Source organism: Mobula hypostoma, chromosome 1, assembly GCF_963921235.1.
Source record: "Mobula hypostoma chromosome 1, sMobHyp1.1, whole genome shotgun sequence".
NCBI classification, from domain to species: domain Eukaryota; kingdom Metazoa; phylum Chordata; class Chondrichthyes; order Myliobatiformes; family Myliobatidae; genus Mobula; species Mobula hypostoma.
This window is the reverse complement of record NC_086097.1, coordinates 2,155,615-2,173,553: the sequence shown is the minus strand read 5'-3', so window position 1 is coordinate 2,173,553 and position 17,939 is coordinate 2,155,615. Positions and strand designations below refer to the sequence as shown.

Below are 17,939 nucleotides of genomic sequence, written 5' to 3'. Positions count from 1 at the left end.
TTCCCCTCCCACCACCTTTTTATTCCGACATCATCCCCCTTCCTTCTCAGTCTTGAAGAAGGGTCTCAGCCCAAAATGATTTCCACAGATTCTGCCTGACCTGTTGAGTTCCTCCAGCATTGTATGTGCATTGCTCTGGATTTCCAGCATCTCAGACCCCCTCGCGTTTCTGTTCCGTGAGCTCTGTCTGTCCTCCGCTGATGCATCCTGCATCTGGAAATATTCTCCTGCAGCTTGTCTTTAAGCATCAGATTTCCTGCATCTGTAATCATTAACTGCTGCCAGTCACTGCCTCTGGGGCATTTAACATAGAACTGCAGAGCTCAGCAGTAAATAATGCTGTATCTGAAAATCTGTTCAGAGTTCTTGCAGATGATACGCCTGAACGCCACAACCTCTCCCATTCTGAACTCCTGAAGGCAGTCTGTATCTAACCTCTCTTTTCATTCTAGTTCAAGGGAAGATTAATTGATCAAAATTGTACCCCCCTCACCCTTCTCTTTTATTTTTGATTCCACATAGTCATAGTCATAGTTAATTGATCCCAGGGGAAATTAGTTTTCGTTACAGTTGCACCATAAATAGTAATAAAACCATAAATAATTAAATAGTAATTTGTAAATTATGCCAGGAAATAAGTCCAGGACCAGCCTATTGGCTCAGGGTGTCTGACCCTCCAAGGGAGGGGTTGTAAAGTTTGATGGCCACAGGCAGGAATGACTTCCTATGATGCTCTGTGTTGCATCTCGGTGGAATGAGTCTCTGGCTGAATGTACTCCTGTGCCCAACCAGTCCATTAGGTAGTGGATGGGAGACATTGACCAAGATGGCATGCAACTTAGACAGCATCCTCTTTTCAGACACAACCGTGAGAGAGTCCAGTTCCATCCCCACAACATCACTGGCCTTACGAATGAGTTTGTTGATTCTGTTGGTGTCTGCTACCCTCAGCCTGAGGAGGAGTCTCAGCCCGAGGAGGAGTCTCAGCCCAAAATGGCCACCAATGCTGCCTGACCTGCTGAGTTCCTCCACCATTTTGTGTGTGTTGCTCTGGATTTCCAGCATCTGCAGGTTTTCTTGTTATAATTATTCTAGCCTTCCTTATAACTGCCTGTAACAGCCTAGTAAACCACCTCCCCTCAAGGCCTTCCTGTTATTCCTCAATCAGCATCCAAATGTTAAACTTCTTTTTGTCCCCCACCAAAATGAAAAGATGATACAGAGATCATGGGCTAAGTTATTTTAATTACATAAATTGGATATACAGTACAATTAGTTTGGCTTGGTACAGGCAGTGACCAAGCACAATACTAATTTCATATTGTTCCATAAAGTTCTAGAAAGCCATTGCATTTTAATCCATAAGTAAAATATTGAAAGTTCATTCAGCTACTGCACAAAGAGAGTTGCCCTAAATAAAAAGGAGCAAAATGATTTTAGCAAGCAATATGATAGCACCTCAAAGGGAAAAAAGAAGATGGTTTGGGCGCTCATGATGAATTTGATAAAATATTACTTGTCAAACAAAGTGTACTTTGAAGGTGCTAATAGTCACTTCATTATTAATCTTTGTAGCACCACATTTAACGACTACGCATCTGGTGTAACCTCCTCGCCATTGCTTCAAGTTCACTTTCGATCTCTTCCAAGCTCTCCACTTCGTGATCCTGGGAAAATATAAAGTATTTAGATATTATTAATTATTAATATTATTAAAGTTATTTAAATACACTCTCAGACCAAGAAAACGGGCACTTTGAAATTAAAAATGTTACCAAAATTGGAAATGAATGACTAATGGAAAGAGTGATTGCTATACTTAAGACTGAATATTGACAGTTTTTCCCTTCACTAAGCATTTGTACTGTCACGAAAATTGCAGTTTGAATAGTTTGAGGGAACTTCCAAGACCCAGATTGATCCTTGTCTCCTAAAAGCAGGTTACAAATAATCAAAGCTCTATGATGGTTCAACCAGAATAAAACTATTTTTAAATAAATTATAAAAACGTAATTGATCTATAAAGTCGTATTGTAATGGGAGTTGAATGCAAAAATAATATTCTAGAGTAACACACACAAAATGCTGGAGGAACTCAGCAGGTCAGACAGCATCTATGGAAAGGAATAAACAGTCGACATTTCAGGTCAAGGCTCTTCAATATAGACAATACATATTCTACATTTTGTGAGATATTGTTAAGGTTTCTTAAGGTCGTTATAGCCGGGGGTGATAATGGGGACAAGCTCCAATTAAATGCTCTCAATGGCGTCACCTCAAATAGCCTCTGACAACCAAGTCCAGCTCCTGGCCTTCGTGTGTGGCTTAGCTACTAAGTGTGGCAGAACCATTTCTACTGACAAGAAAAGGAGCAAAGGCTGGTTACTGACACTATAAGATCAGTCGCTTTGGGCAGATGGGGCTCATTAGCTGTAGTCAGCAGCTCATCTAGAAGGAAAACTCTGATCTCAAACCTCTGCTGCCTTGTGGCTACACCCACTCATGGGGAAGGATTCGGGAGTAAATCCAGTGGAAAAATCTGGAGCTGGAGTCCCTAAGGCAGTTCTACATCGAGCTGAATGCTGAATGGCAACTCCTTTGGGTTCATCAGATGTGTGGATGCGGCAGAGAGGGCCTCAAGATGGCTTCAAGATGGCTGTGGCTCAAAAGAGGGGAGCCATGGAGTCATAAGTAGCTTGCCATCTGGACACAAGCTGGGGTCTGATCAGCCCCGGCTGGGTCACCTGGAGGAGGTTGTATGATGTTGAAAGACCCAAAACACTTGATGGTTCCAGGAACATCACTGAAGATGTGTCCAGAGGCATCAGTAGATGTACGTACACAGCAGTGGTTTTAATTTGACAATTCTGTGCTTCAGCCATTCGTACAGTTTATTTTCAAGGTGACTCCACAGTGCCCCATTTAAGCTCTGCTCTCAGTTTCAAATGGATCTGCACTAAATGCTTCATTGTGTCGTCTAGCCCAGAGTAATGTACCAGGGCTGCAAAGGATATCGTGATTTTTTGGATTACCAAAGTTTAAAAACAACTTAAAAAGGCAGGTTAATAATTATGTTGGTAAAATATGTAAACCACAGTGGGTTAAGTCCGGGGTTTCCTGACCTGGTCACTCAGTGAGCCCTGAACTTTAGCCGCACCAAGTGGGGAATGGATTCCAGAACAATACGAGTCTCCGAGGGGTGGGGGGGGGGGGTCAATTAGCAAAATATACTAAACCCCAATACAAGAGTCCATGCACCTTTTTCCTGATGACTAATGAGATGAAAATAAGACATAGGAGCAAATTAGTCCATTTGGCCCATTGGGTCTGCTCTGCCATTCCATCACGGCTGATTCATTATCCCTCTCAATCCCACTCTCCTGCCTTGTCCCTGTATCCTTTGACACTCGGACTAATCACGAGCTTACCAATCTCTGCTTTAGATATACCCAATGACTTGGCCTCTTCAGTCATAAATAAAGCACATTTACAGATTCATGCCTCTGCTACATTGCACCTCAGATGTGAGAGCAGCACACCCGTGTTGCTAAGGTGCTGTTTGCTACTTACAAAATCAATTTTCACTTAAAGCAGTTTTGCAAAAAAAAAAACAAGATTTTGTTTTGCACAGAAGTTGGAGTGCAGTGTGATTGTAGCTAGCTACTAGGCTGTCAGAGGAAACTAGTATCTTGGAGCGCCTCTCCTCTTAATTTCACAGACAAGTGGAGCCTCAGATCTCACGTTAGATATCACAAGTTTGTCACTGGTATGAAACTGCGAGTGTTATTGTACCAATATTAATCTAGTGGTGTCAGTTCAGTGATACTAGCAGTGCATACTTAATTACACATTTCAATAAGATCCCCTCGCTGCTCATTCTGTTACTCTTTGTTTCTCAGCTTTCCATCGAGCCCTCCCATTGAATGCCACTATCCACACTGTGGGTGAACCTGAGGAGTAGCAAGTAACCTTCTTCAATTACTCATATGTAATCTTCTTCAATTCACGCAAATCTACTGTGTGAAATTCTGCAAAAGTGGTGGTGGGTGGAAAACGTAGCGTTCGTCAAGTTGGCAGCCAGGTTCAGGTTCAGGTTCATGGTTCAACCGTATGCACACGTATACCACCAAACGAAACATTCCTCTGGACCAAGGTGCACAACACAGTACATATAACACAGGTAATAATACCACAAATTAATTAACAAATAATAAAGTGCACTTATGACTGAAGTTAAAATACATGAGACCTGGGTGGTGGCTGGGAGTTCAGTAGTCACATGGTCTGAGGGGCGAAGCTGTTTCCCATCCTAACAGTGCTTGTCTTAATGCTACAGTACCTCCTGTCTGATGGGGGTGGGGGAGAAATTGTTGGACAAATGGGAGGGATGACTGATAATGCTCAGGGCCCTGTGTATGCAGAGCTCCTGATAGATATCAGAGTGACCTCGGCAGTCCTTTGTCGGTGTATGTGAACCCATGGTCAGGGTTGTTGCTCTCTGACATTCTGGGAACAATAGAAAACAGCATCTTCACGTGGTAGGTACCAGCAGAAACTCACACCTACTGAAGTTATTTGTCAGTCTGTGTTGCAGTTTCCCCCAGGGGAATATAGGCATTTGCCATTAATCATCAAGTATACACACGAAGTTATTAGAATGTACCCACAGCATTGAACTATCTTTCAGGCACATTAGGGAGAGAATCACAATCAGGTTTAATATTGCTGGCACTTGTGAAATTTGCTGTTTTGCAGCAGCAGTAAACTGCAATATCTGATAACAAAAACCACACACACACACACACCAAAGAAAGTGAGGTGGTGTGTGTGGGCTCATTGTCCTTGCAGAAATCTGCTGGCAGAGGGGAAGAAGCTGTTCCTCAAGCATCGAGCGTGGGGCTCTGTGCCTTTAGCAGAACTGTCTTCAGGCACATTTAATTGCATCATGCTTAGCATTGCACTGTAGACAACCAGGGCTACAATTATCTCAACAGCTGCTTCTCACGTTTAAAACACTTTACAAAACCCGCTCCCTTTATCACCCAACTCAAAGACTCTCATTCAGTGTTTCTGTACAGTTGTACCCTACTGAAAGCACCACAAAGTCCCGTTACTGCAGAGAAATTTTATCAAACGTGGGTCAACAAAATACTGGACCACTTGCTCTGAAACCTGGAGGTTTTACTTCCGTTTCTCTGTGCCATCAGAAATAGAAAGACACTTCTGTTCTGGTGATGGGAAAGCTCAATTGTTTCCAAAAGACCAGTGAGGATTTCCAGAGAAAATAAAAACTTCCAAAGACCAATGAGAATGTAGAACTTAATACCACCAGAAGTTTCTGAAGCCAACAGTGTAGACGCAGTTTAGAGGCAACTGGAAAGTACGAGAAGATCATCCTGAGATACAGACATGGAAAGGTAGCAAGAACCCCACACATTCTCTCTCTCTCTCTCCCTCCCCCCCCCTTTTTCTCCCTCTGTCCCTCTGACTATACCCCTTGCCCATCCTCTGGGTTTCCCCCCACCCCTTTTCCTTCTCCCTGGGCCTCCTGTCCCATGATCCTCTCGTATCCCCTTTTGCCTATCACCTGTCCAGCTCTTGGCTCCATCCCTCCACCTTCTGTCTTCTCCTATCATTTTGGATCTCCCCCTCCCCCTCCCACTTTCAAATCTCTTACTCACTCTTCCTTCAGTTAGTCCTGACGAAGGGTCTCGGCCTGAAACGTCGACTGTACCTCTTCCTAGAGATGCTGCCTGGCCTGCTGCGTTCACCAGCAACTTTGACGAGTGCAATATGGATACTGGCGAAAATTGTCAGAAATCTGTGTGGTACTTTGTATCCCTTTCCTACATGGCATCATTATATTGGAATGTCCTACCATTTAAATTCTTTGTAGAATTCATAAAATTATTTCTACAAAAAATTTAAATGGCAGGACATTCCAATACTTTTATAATTTAAAAAAAGTCTGTACTTGGTACATTTATAGTTAACTTTCTTTTCAAGGGTCTGGTTTCCACAATTTTGGAATTGCCCTTGAGAATGTTGGGATTGAGACTGTCATTTCATGCTCCGTCCACTAGGTTCTGTTTGGAACACTTCAGCATTTCCCAGTTCCAGGTGTGACAGGTGGCCCTGTTTGTAAACTATGCCGATTAGTCATTACCCTTATTTATTAAGTAAAAACAATTTAACGACCTGTTGTTATGCACAATTTCCTCTTTCAATGTGCAGTTTTCTTCACCATTCAAGACTCAATAGCTTCTCTCCAGTTTCCAGTGAAGGAACCATTTGGCCCTTCAGCTAAAACCTTCGATGGCCCCTCACATCTCCTGTTGAGTGTTAGTGCAAATATTGATCCAGTACGCACTTGTGTAATATACTTCTTGAAGCATCTTTCCTTGTCATAGTTAATAACATTGATCTCATTAAATAAAATTAACATATGCAAATTGAGGAAGAGCTGGTTATGGAGAATTGGCAATGCATTTTAAATCCAGTGATTTTCACTTCCATTTGTTTCAGATTTGTTCCCAACCATTTCTGATGCCATTAACTGAGGACTCTGTGACCCCAGGTTGGGAACCCCTCCACTAGATAAATGACCCTGAGCCAACGCTTAACTGGATATGAATATCACAGATTTTTGTCTCAACCCATCAAGGTTGAAGATATCAGACGGAAAGGCAGCCAGTTGCTTGCTTTTCTGCCGGTGATGAACTGTTCTCCCGAGGGACGGAGGTTAAAAGCTTACCTGCAGTTGCTAAGCTACAGAACCATCTGCTCCCCCAAGCACCATAGTGGAGCAAAGGCTTTCAGGCATGACCTTAATCCAGATGACTACCAATGGGAAACATCACAATACAACAGCCAAGCACAAACCTCACTTTTCCTGGTGGCACTTCCTTCCTCTACATCAAGCCTTTTTCGCAATGCAGATGATGCAATGAACATTTTCTCTTTCTGTCGACCTTCCTCAGCATGAGATCTTCTGTTTCCCTGCAAGTGTTGGAAATGGCCATGTCTGCTGTGTACTTTTGGATTTTCAACTCTGATCAATTTATCTTCGTCACCTGCTTCATACTTTCTCAACTTCATCTCTGGAGCAAATTCATCCACCTTTTGTTTATTCCCCTCCCACTCTTCAGACAAGTCATCCTTTTCATCATTCTTGCTTGAATATTCTTCCTCTTCTTTTTCCGAATTCTTGTTCTCTTTAGACCTTATTTCTTCATCTGAGGCCTTCCCATTTTCCTCCAACTCTGAACTGTCACTGTCAGCCGCTTCATCTCCCCAGCCTTCTTGTGGAGGCTCTTCACTGTAGGTTAGCTCCTCATCCTTACTGTCTTCATAATGGCTGTTGCTTTCTTCCTCATCATCATTCGCTTTGATGAGATCTTCGCCCGCTTCTTCAGTGTCCTCATCATCATGTGCCTCTGTACTTTGCTCCTCAGTTTGCTGCTGATCCTGGGATTGGTCCTCGTATTTATTGGAGAAGGATTCACTTTTCATTGGCTCATCTTCTACTGGAATTCTCTTTGTAACTCCTCTGCCTCGGTCTGTTGTAGTGCTGTTCAAGTCAGTAGTTGTATCCTCAAGGCTGTGTCTTCGTACACCAGGTAGTTTCTCCTTTGTGGTCTCCTCCTCCTCGTCCCTAATGTCCACGTTCTCAGTGCTGGATCTTTGTTGGTCGTCTGCTGGATTCTCTTGAGGTTCATCTGCAAAGCAATCGATACACCAAGTGAAATTTCAAAACTCATCTTGAATATTTGGTTTTTGCTTAATTATCATATCTCACAAACGGCAAACATATAATTTCCAAAAAACAGGGCCTTTAATTATTGGTGGATGTTAGACATCCAAATGTAGAACTGAATACTAGGAGGGGAATATATGTGACAACACTTGAATCCATCAGCCAATGACAAATCTGTCCCTACATTTTCAGAGATACGAAGGCAAACTGGTTATCCATTGTTTACCGGAGTTCATCTTAAATTAATACCATCTCCATTCCCCACCATGCAACCCGTTTCTCCACCGCAGAGATAGCAAGGCATGAATGCTGGAGCTCTCCTAAACAATCTCCCTGCCAGTTGTAAACATCTGCAATATGCTGCTCTCAGGGTATATGTGGTTACAGCCTTACAAGTGCTGGAGCATCTAATTAACTACAGCATATTGTTGATTATGTAGTCTATGCAGGCTCAACTGAATAATATTTGGAAACTAAAATTGCTTCCTCATACAAATACTTTTATCCCACATGCTGCATAAACATTTGGCTAATGTTTCATAACTGATTAGAAATATCAACTGCAACCCAGATATTTGGATTAAGCTGAACTTTTACAGTGTTGCCCTTGCGGGTTACCTCACCACCAGCCTAATGATGGTATCTTTACGTTACCGTAGTTCTTGAGAGCTGCAGGTTGCTTCTGTTCATAATTGTCGCTTTGCTTCTTCCGAACTGCCTTCTCATTGGCCCCTGAACGAAAATTTCAAAGAACATTTGTTATGGAAACAAAGTAGGGATTAGATTTTCATTCTCAGCCAGAGCTGGTTGGATTTTACAGAACTTAAGTATCATTGCCTCCCTTGGTATTTCCAGTTTTGTGTAGTCTGTTATCATCAAGAATAATCTTTATTTTAGAGATACATCCAATCCACTGAGTTGTGCTGCAAATGCAGCAACCCAATTATTTAACCTCTGCCTTATCACAAGACAATTTACAATGACCAGTTAATCTACTATGGGAATGTATTTGGACTGTGCGAGGAAACCAGAGCACCCGGAGGAAACACACATGCTCACAGGAAGGTTGTATAATCCTCTTGGAAGATCCCAGGATTGAACCCTAAACACTGATGTTATGACCTGCAATAGTACCACATTAACTGCTCCACCTCTGGCTTTTCATTTCCCTCCACAGACGCTGCCCGAGATGTTGGGTTTCTCCAGCGTTTTGTGTGTTACTCTGGATTTCCACCATCTCTTGGGTCTTGGATTGACTGGGCCGACAGCCGTGATAGTGTCTTTGTTTTAGCTGGTGAGATACAATCAGAACCAATGGCTATAACAGAGCCGAGACTTCACCCTGGATGCCTTCTACATTCTGGTGGAGTGGAATGCACCCCAATGGAGATGCTGCACTCAACGTTGGGTAAATAGGATTTGCAAAAGAGAGATGTTCTTTGGTTCCTCAGTGGACTAATGGGCAGTTCCAAAACATACTGATCTTTCTTGCCACACTGCAGTAGCCATCACCTCTATTCCATATATTGCAGGACTGTTATCAAACATGGGCTATTGCGGATCATGGCAGACATCAGAATGACAGAGTGATAGAGCTTGGGCCAGGCCCTTCAGCCCATTGCATAGATACTGATAATGCACCAATTACACACGAAGGGCAATTTATAATTGCCAATTGACCCACAACTCTATGGCTGGAAAGCAGAACGACTGGATGATACCCATGCAGTCACCGAAAGTGTGCAAATTCCACATAGACAGCCTCACAATATCAAAATTAAATCTGGCTTACTTCAACTATGAGGCTGCAGCTCTGCAAGATATACCCCATCAGAAACAAGAGAAAATCTGCAGATGCTAGAAATCCAAAGCAAAACACGCACAAAATGCCGGAGGAAATCAGCAGGTCAGGCAGCGTCTGTGGGAAAGAGTAAACATTCCATATTTTGGAATGAGGGCCTTCATCAGGACTGCAAAGAAAGATGAGAAGTCAGAGTAAGACGAAGGGAGAGGGGAGGAAGAAATACAAAGGTGTAGGTATTTAACTCCAGCATTCCCACAATCCTGATTGAGAAGCTGCAGAACCTGGGCCTCTGTACCTCCCTCTGCAGTCGGATCCTCGACTTCCTAACCGGAAGACCACAATCTCTGTGGATTGGTGACAACATCTCCTCCTCACTGACGATCAACACTGGTGCACCTCAGGGGTGTGTGCTTAGCCCACTGCTCTACTCTCTCTATATACACAGTCTGTGTGTCTAGGCATAGCTCAAACACCATCTATAAATTTGCTGTTGATACAACCATCGTTGGTAGAATCTCTGGTGGTGATGAGAGGACGTACAGGAGTGAGATATGCCAACTAGTGGAGTGGTGTCACAGCAACAACCTGGCACTCAGAATTTAAGGTGGGGGCGTTATATGGGAGGCAGGGTTTAAGGGTCGGCACAACATTGTGGGCCGAAGGGCCTGTACTGTGCTGTACTATTCTATATGTTCAACAACTTCGCACTCAATGTCAGTAAGATGAAAGAGCTGATTGTGGACTTCAGGAAGGGTAAGATGAAGGAACACAAACCAATCCTCACAGAGGGATCAGAAGTGGAGAGAGTGAGCAGTTTCAAGTTCCTGGGCGTCACGATCTCTGAGGACCTAACCTGGTCCCAACATATTGATGTAGTTATAAAGAAGGCAACACAGCAGCTATACTTCATTAGGAGTTTGAAGAGATTTGGTACGTCAACAAATACACTCAAAAACTTCTATAGTTGTACCATGGAGAGCATTCTGACAGGCTGCATCACTGTCTGGTATGGAGGGGCTACTGCACAGGACCGAAAGAAGCTTCAGAGGGTCATAAATTTAGTCAGCTCTGTCTTGGGTACTAGCCTACAAAGTACCCAGGACATCTTCAAGGAGCGGTGTCTCAGAAAGGCAGCGTCCATTATTAAGGACCTCCAGCACCCAGGACATGCCCTTTTCTCACTGTTACCATCAGGTAGGAGGTACAGAAGCCTGAAGGCACACACTCAGTGATTCAGGAACAGCTTCTTCCCCCCCTGCCATCCGATTTCTAAATGGACATTGAACCCGTGAACACTACCTCACTTTTCAAATATATGTTATTTCTGTTTGTTTGCACAACTTTAAATCTATTCAATATACGTATATCGTAATTGATTTACTTATTTATTATTATATTTTGTTTTTCTTCTTTTGTTATGTATTGCATTGAATTGCTGCTGCTAAGTTAACACATTTCACGTCACAAGCCGGTGATAATGAACCTGATTCTGATTCTGAGGTGACAAGTGAAACCAGGAGAGGCAGAGGGGGTGAAGTAAAGAGTGAGGAAGGGGATAGCGATAGGGACGGTTTGCACCTGAACTGGAGGGGGACTAATACCCTAGTGGAAGGTTTGTTAATGCTTCACAGTGGGGTTTAAACTAGAGATGCAGGAGGATGGGAATCTGAGTGCCAGAACAGGTACTGGAGAGGTTGTGGAGGCAGATGTTGGTGAGACCCGAGACAAAGTCAGGAATCAAAAGACTGAGCATGGTGTGACTAGTGTCCAGAGCCGCATATATTGCAGTGTGGGAAAGGCAGATGATAGTGCTGAACATGAGGAAATCTGCAGTTGCTGGAAATTCAAGCAACACACACAAAAATGCTGGTGAACACAGCAGCCCAGGCAGCATCTCTAGGAAGAGGTGCAGTTGATGTAATCATACAGTTGGTATGAACATTGACTTCCCTAACTTCTGTTAATGTCCCACCTCCCCTTCGTACCCCATCCCCTATTATTGTTTTTTCTCCCTCTGTCCCTCTCACTATACCCCTTTCCCATCCTCTGGTCTCCTCCCCCCGCCCCCCCCCCACTTTTCCTTCTCCCTGGGCCTCCTGTCCCATGATCCTCTCATATCCCTTTTGCCTATCACCTGTCCAGCTCTTGGCTCCATCCCTCCCCCTCCTGTCTTCTCCTATCATTTTGGATCTCCTCCTCCCCTCCCACTTTCAAATCTCTTACTCACTCTTCCTTCAGTTAGTCCTGACGAAGGGTCTCGGCCCGAAACGTCAACTGTACTTCTTCCTAGAGATGCTGCCTGGCCTGCTGTGTTTTTGTGTATGTTGATAGTGCTGAAGATGGGGTAGCTTGTTTGCAGACAGAGACAATGTGTAGTGAGGAGGGCTGTTGAGGGGGGCAAAATAGTCAGCAGAATTTACAATGTAAAAGGCAGACAAAATCAGCAAGGGTGAATACAGCACTGAAGGTGTTATATTTGAATGGTGCAGTATATGGAACAAGGTAGATGAACTTGTAGCACAGTTACGGTTTGGCAGGTGTGATGTTGTGGGCATCATGGAATTATGGCTGAAAGAAGATTATAGCTGGGAGCTTAATGTCCAAAGATACTCAGTGTATCAAAAGGACAGGCAGGAAGGTAAAAAATGAAATGAGATCATCTGGAAGAGGTGATACAAGGTGAGAAGGTGTTGAATCACTGCATAGAACATAGAAAATAGGTGCAGGAGTAGGCCATTCGGCCCTTCGAGCCTGCACCGCCATTTATTATGATCATGGCTGATCATCCAACTCAGAACCCCTCCCCAGCCTTCCCTCCATACCCCCTGATCCCTTTAGCCACAAGGGCCATATCCAACTCCCTCTTAAATATAGCCAATGAACTGGCCTCAACTGTTTCCTGTGGCAGAGAATTCCACAGATTCACCACTCTGTGTGAAGAAGTTTTTCCTAACCTCGGTCCTAAAAGGCTTCCCCTTTATCCTCAAACTGTGACCCCTCGTTCTGGACTTTCCCAACATCGGGAACAATCTTCCTGCATCTAGCCTGTCCAATCCCTTTAGGATCTTATACGTTTCAATCAGATCCCCCCTCAATCTTCTAAATTCCAACGAGTACAAGCCCAGTTCATCCAGTCTTTCTTCATATGAAAGTCCTGCCATCCCAGGAATCAATCTGGTGAACCTTCTTTGTACTCTCTCTATGGCAAGAATGTCTTTCCTCAGATTAGGGGACCAAAACTGCACACAATACTCCAGGTGTGGTCTCACCAAGGCCTTGTACAACTGCAGTAGTACCTCCCTGCTCCTGTACTTGAATCCTCTCGCTATAAATGCCAGCATACCATTCGCCTTTTTCACCGCCTGCTGTACCTGCATGCCCACTTTCAATGACTTGGTGTATAATGACACCCAGGTCTCGTTGCACTTCCCCTTTTCCTAATCGGCCACCATTCAGATAATAATCTGTTTTCCTGTTTTTGCCACCAAAGTGGATAACTTCACATTTATCCACATTAAATTGCATCTGCCATGAATTTGCCCACTCACCCAACCTATCCAAGTCACTCTGCATCCTCCTCACAGCTAACACTGCCACCCAACTTCGTGTCATCCGCAAACTTGGAGATGCTGCATTTAATTCCCTCATCCAAGTCATTACCATATATTGTAAACAACTGGGGTCCCAGCACTGAGCCTTGCGGTACCCCACTAGTCACCACCTGCCATTCTGAAAAGGTCCCGTTTATTCCCACTCTTTGCTTCCTGTCTGCTAACCAATTCTCCACCCACACCAATACCTTACCCCCAATACCGTGTGCTTTAAGTTTGCACACTAATCTCCTGTGTGGGACCTTGTCAAAAGCCTTTTGAAAATCCAAATATACCACATCCACTGGTTCTCCCCTATCCACTCTACTAGTTACATCCTCAAAAAATTCTATGAGATTCGTCAGACATGATTTTCCTTTCACAAATCCATGCTGACTTTGTCCGATCATTTCACCGCTTTCCAAATGTGCTGTTATCACATCTTTGATAACTGACTCTAGCAGTTTCCCCACCACCGACGTTAGGCTAACCGGTCTATAATTCCCTGGTTTCTCTCTCCCTCCTTTTTTAAAGTGGGGTTACATTAGCCACCCTCCAATCCTCAGGAACTAGTCCAGAATCTAACGAGTTTTGAAAAATTATCACTAATGCATCCACTATTTCTTGGGCTAAGCAACTGCAAGGGTAAAAAGATACTTTGGCAGTTGTGTACAGACCCCCAAACAGTAGTAAGGGTGTGGTCTACAAATTACAATGGGAGATAGAAAACCCACGCCAAAAGGCAATGTTTCTGTAGTCATGGGGGATTTCAATGTGCAGATAGATTGGGAAAATCAGGTTAGTGCTGGATTTCAAGAGGGTAACTTTCCAGAATGCCTGTGAGATGGCTTTTTAGAGCAGCTAATGGTTGGGCCCACGTGGGGGTCAGTTATGCTCAATTGGGCATTGTGCAATAACCAGAATTGATTACAGAGCTTAAGGTTGGAAAAGAACACTGGCAGGGATGACAGCAGAGGATTCTAAAGGATAGATGACACAACCATGGCTAACTAGAGAAGTCAAAACCAACATATAACAGAGCAAACACTACTGTGAAGTTAAAGGATTGAGAAGCTTTTAAAAACCAGCAGAAGGCAACTAAAAAAATCATTAAGATAAAAATGGAATATGAAAGTAAGCTAGCCAATAATATTAAAGAAGATACCAAGAGTTTCTTCAGATGCATAAAGTGTAAAAGAGGGGCAAGGTGGATATCAGATGGCTGGAAAATGATGCTGGAGAGGTGGTAATGGGGGACAAGGAAATGGACAAACTGAATAAGTATTTTCCATCAGTCTTCACAGTGGAAAGCACTAGCACATAGTGAGCATAGTTTCCTCAAGGGGGGATCTTGCCTAACAAAGCTGTTGGAATTATTTGAAGAAATAACAAGCAGGATAGAGAAAGGAGAGTTGGTTGGTGTTGTGTACTTGGATTTTCTGAAGGTCTTTGACAAGGTGCCACACGAGGCTACTACAGGCCCATAATATATTACAGGAAAGAATCTAGAAAGGATAAAGCAGTTGTTGATTGGCAGGAGGCAAAGAGTGGGAATAAAGGGAGCCTTTTCTGATTGGCTGTCGGTGACTAGTGGTGTTCCACAGTGGTCTGTGTTGGGACTGATTCTTTTTACATTATATGTCAATGATTTGGGATGATGGAATTGATGGCTTTGTTACAAACTTTGCAGATGATATGAAGATAGATGGAGGGGCAGGTAATTTTGAGGAAGTAGAGAGGCTACAGAGGACTTGGATAGATTAGGAGAATGGGCAAAGAAATGGCAGGTGGAATACAGCGTTGGGAGTGTATGGTCATGTACTTTGGTAGAAGAAGTGAAAGGGTTGATTATTTTCTTACAAAAACTAAGGCACAAAGGGACTTGGAACTTCTTGTGCAGGATTCCCTGAAGGTTAATTTGCAGGTTGAGTCTGTCGTGGGGAAGGCAAAAGTGATGTTAACATTCATTTCAAGAGGACTAGAATATAAAGGCAAGGATGTAATGTTGAGACTTTTTAAAGCACTGGAGTATTGTGAGCCAATTTGGGCCCCTCATCTTAGAAAGGATGTGCTGAAACTACAGAGGGTTCAAAGGAGGTTCAGAAAAATGATTCCAGGATTGGATGGCTTGTCATATGAAGAGCATCTGATGGCTCTGGGCCTGTATTCACCAGAATTCAGAAGAATGAGGGGTGACCTCATCAAAACCTATTGAATGGTGAAAGGCCTTGATAGAGTGGCTGTGGAGAGGAACACCAGAGGACACAGCCTCAGAATAGAGGCGTGTACTTTTAGAATGGAGATGAGGAATTTCTTCATCCAGAGAGTGGTGAGTCTGTGGAATTCTATGCCACAGGCAGCAGTGGAAGCCTGTATATATTTATGTATATTTAAGGTAGAGGTTGATAGATTCTTGTTTAGTCAGGGATACAGAGAGAAGGCAGGAGATTGGGGCTGAGAGGAAAATTGGATCAGCCATGATGAAATGGCAGAGCAGATCAATGGGCCAAATGGTCTAATTCTGCTCCTATATCTTATGGTCTAACAAAGACCATCAAACACCCAATGTGTGAAAAAAAAAACAAATCGTGCAAACAATAAAAAGTAAACAAGTAAACAACACCGAACGTGAACCAGAGGCCACAGTTACAGAGCCAGTTCAGCTCGGAGGCGAGTGAAGCCGATCCAGGAGTCGGATGCCTGTGGTCCTCAGCCACGGGGCCAGGTCGGCGGAGTCAGAGTCAGTCATCGCTGAAGTGTCTCGATCAAATTGCTCAAATAGTAAAAGGTAAACAAAAGCATGGAATATTGATTGCAAAATTCCTCAAAGTGAGCGCACAGCTGCGGGAGCTCCGCGCCGCCAAGGACTCCCTTTCGGGCGCTTAGCTGCAAGACAATGAGATCTGAATGAATGAGTCCATCCTGGGGTGTAGGAGACAACAGGTCTACAGGGAAATAAAGGCATGGTTGTGGAGATCAGCAGCTGGTAGTGGAAGAAAGGTGGAATTAACCTATGTTACAGCAGTGCAATTATCAGGCATTAGCCAAAAAGGGAAAAGTTTTCGAAACTTGCGTCTGGTAGATGCTGTAGTAATTAAACATATTAGGGCCGTGCAGTGGAATATTATTCTTCCTCCTCATTTAGGGAAGTTGTGGAATATACATCGTGTTTACAGACACAGGAAGTGTTCGTTTGGTGTTTGCTCCACGTGAGACGACAATATCCAAGAGACATTCTCAGTCTTAAAAAGACAAAGGCTCCTGGTTTCAGGTCAATATACAGTAATACAGTTACCAGTGAATACCTTCAGCCGCAAGTTCCTGCAATTCTCGTAGAAGATTTTGATGTCGAAGCACGCCGATTATTCTCTCATCTACAAGGATTACAAAATTGGGAAAATGTAAACAATTAATTAAAATTCAGCACACTAACCATGTATCTGAAATTACTTAATGCTAACGAGAGTTGTAGATTTTACAGTTTAGTTATAGACTATAAATCAATTAAACGAAAATCGATTTAGTCTTTAAAAGTGGGAATATGAAGGCGATAATTCATTTGCCGCAAGAAAGAAAATGGGTTTCATAATTAACTTAATGAAAATGAAGTTATCTGAGATTAGCCTACCTCCCCTGAGAGCGTCCAGGCACTCCGGGCTGATTGGCAAAGGGCTGGGTTTGGCCAGCGTGTCGGAGATGACCTCTACAACACAATTCATTACCTACAAAACACGTACAAAAGGTGCCCGGCAATTAGTGTTGTTCAGAGGAAAGTGGCCCTAAGGGAGAAGACCGTCAAGGTCAGAAAGAGGTCAAACAACAATCTCACAGAGATGGTCTTACCTTAGTGTCGGCTTTCGAATGCTGGATGGGTACCGGGGATGAGGAAGCTGCAGGGGAAAAAAAAAACAGCCAACGACATGTAGTTGAATCTACCCTACAAGCCAAAGAGAATTTCAGTACGGGATGTAGGGGGTTAAACTTCTAGCGCCGGATTAAAACTGTTACTACACCAAAAGCCCATTCGGCGTAATTTTGGTGAGCACACTCGCTCCGCCAGCGACCCGAGCAACCCCCGCTGTCCTTGGTGCTGAAATAGGGTCCTTGCCGTCTCTTAACTTTTTCTTTAAATACCACCCACAAATTATAACACACTGTGGATTTAGCCTCAGAAATTAGGAAGCAATTAATCGTTCTTACCTTGCCCCGCGAGTAAAAGTACGAAAAATACCAGGGTTATCATTTTTCTGGCAAAATGAGCATGGACTATAGAGGTGTAAAGTAGTCTGTCCCCTAGCCGTTTAATCCAGAACTCGCCTCAAAGGTAAAACGTACAAGGACCGGCTTCGCTGCGTTGTCAGGCTGATTGCGATGAACTGGCCGTCTGCCGCAGTTTCTGGAACCAGCGTGGATTGCAGCAGCAACTTCAGCTTTAAGTACCAGCAGCCGGATGTGACATCGCGCACAGTCACATGAAATCCCAGCGGCGTCCAAAGCCGAGCCAATCCAGGTAGACCCAGCGAGCAGAAACAGTCCAGAACCCACCTGGCGTGATTTCATCCTGCTCTCACTCGGAGCAGAGAAAAGGCTTTCCGGAAATCCGCTGGTTCAATCCTTGCCTAACATTCAAACACTATGTAAGCGGTAATGTGAAGCGCAAAGTATGAAGCCCCAGCTACCACAAAATTTGTTTTAACCTATTAAACCACCATCTACGCCAAGAACACTCTGATCATATTTATAAATGTAAAGTGAATGTATAACGCTTTTCAAAAAGGATTCTGCATCA

General features: G+C 43.7%; 1 protein-coding gene across 2 annotated transcripts; it reads right to left on the bottom strand.

Moving 5' to 3' along the window:
- Nucleotides 1-1,231: 1,231 nt before the first annotated feature.
- On the bottom strand, nt 1,232-17,581 carry chga (chromogranin A). 2 transcript variants are annotated; one of them, XM_063055528.1, is made up of 7 exons: nt 17,351-17,581; nt 16,994-17,040; nt 16,779-16,872; nt 16,456-16,524; nt 8,411-8,488; nt 6,883-7,718; nt 1,232-1,667 (listed from the first exon to the last, which is right to left on the bottom strand). In XM_063055528.1, the coding sequence occupies exons 1-7, from the start codon at nt 17,391-17,393 to the stop codon at nt 1,584-1,586; spliced, it is 1,251 nt and encodes a 416-aa protein (XP_062911598.1). In that variant the 5' UTR covers nt 17,394-17,581; the 3' UTR covers nt 1,232-1,583. The 2 variants fall into 2 exon arrangements, with proteins under 2 accessions (XP_062911598.1, XP_062911688.1); XM_063055618.1 differs by having other exon boundaries at nt 6,888-7,718.
- Between the last annotated feature and the right edge of the window lie 358 nt (nt 17,582-17,939).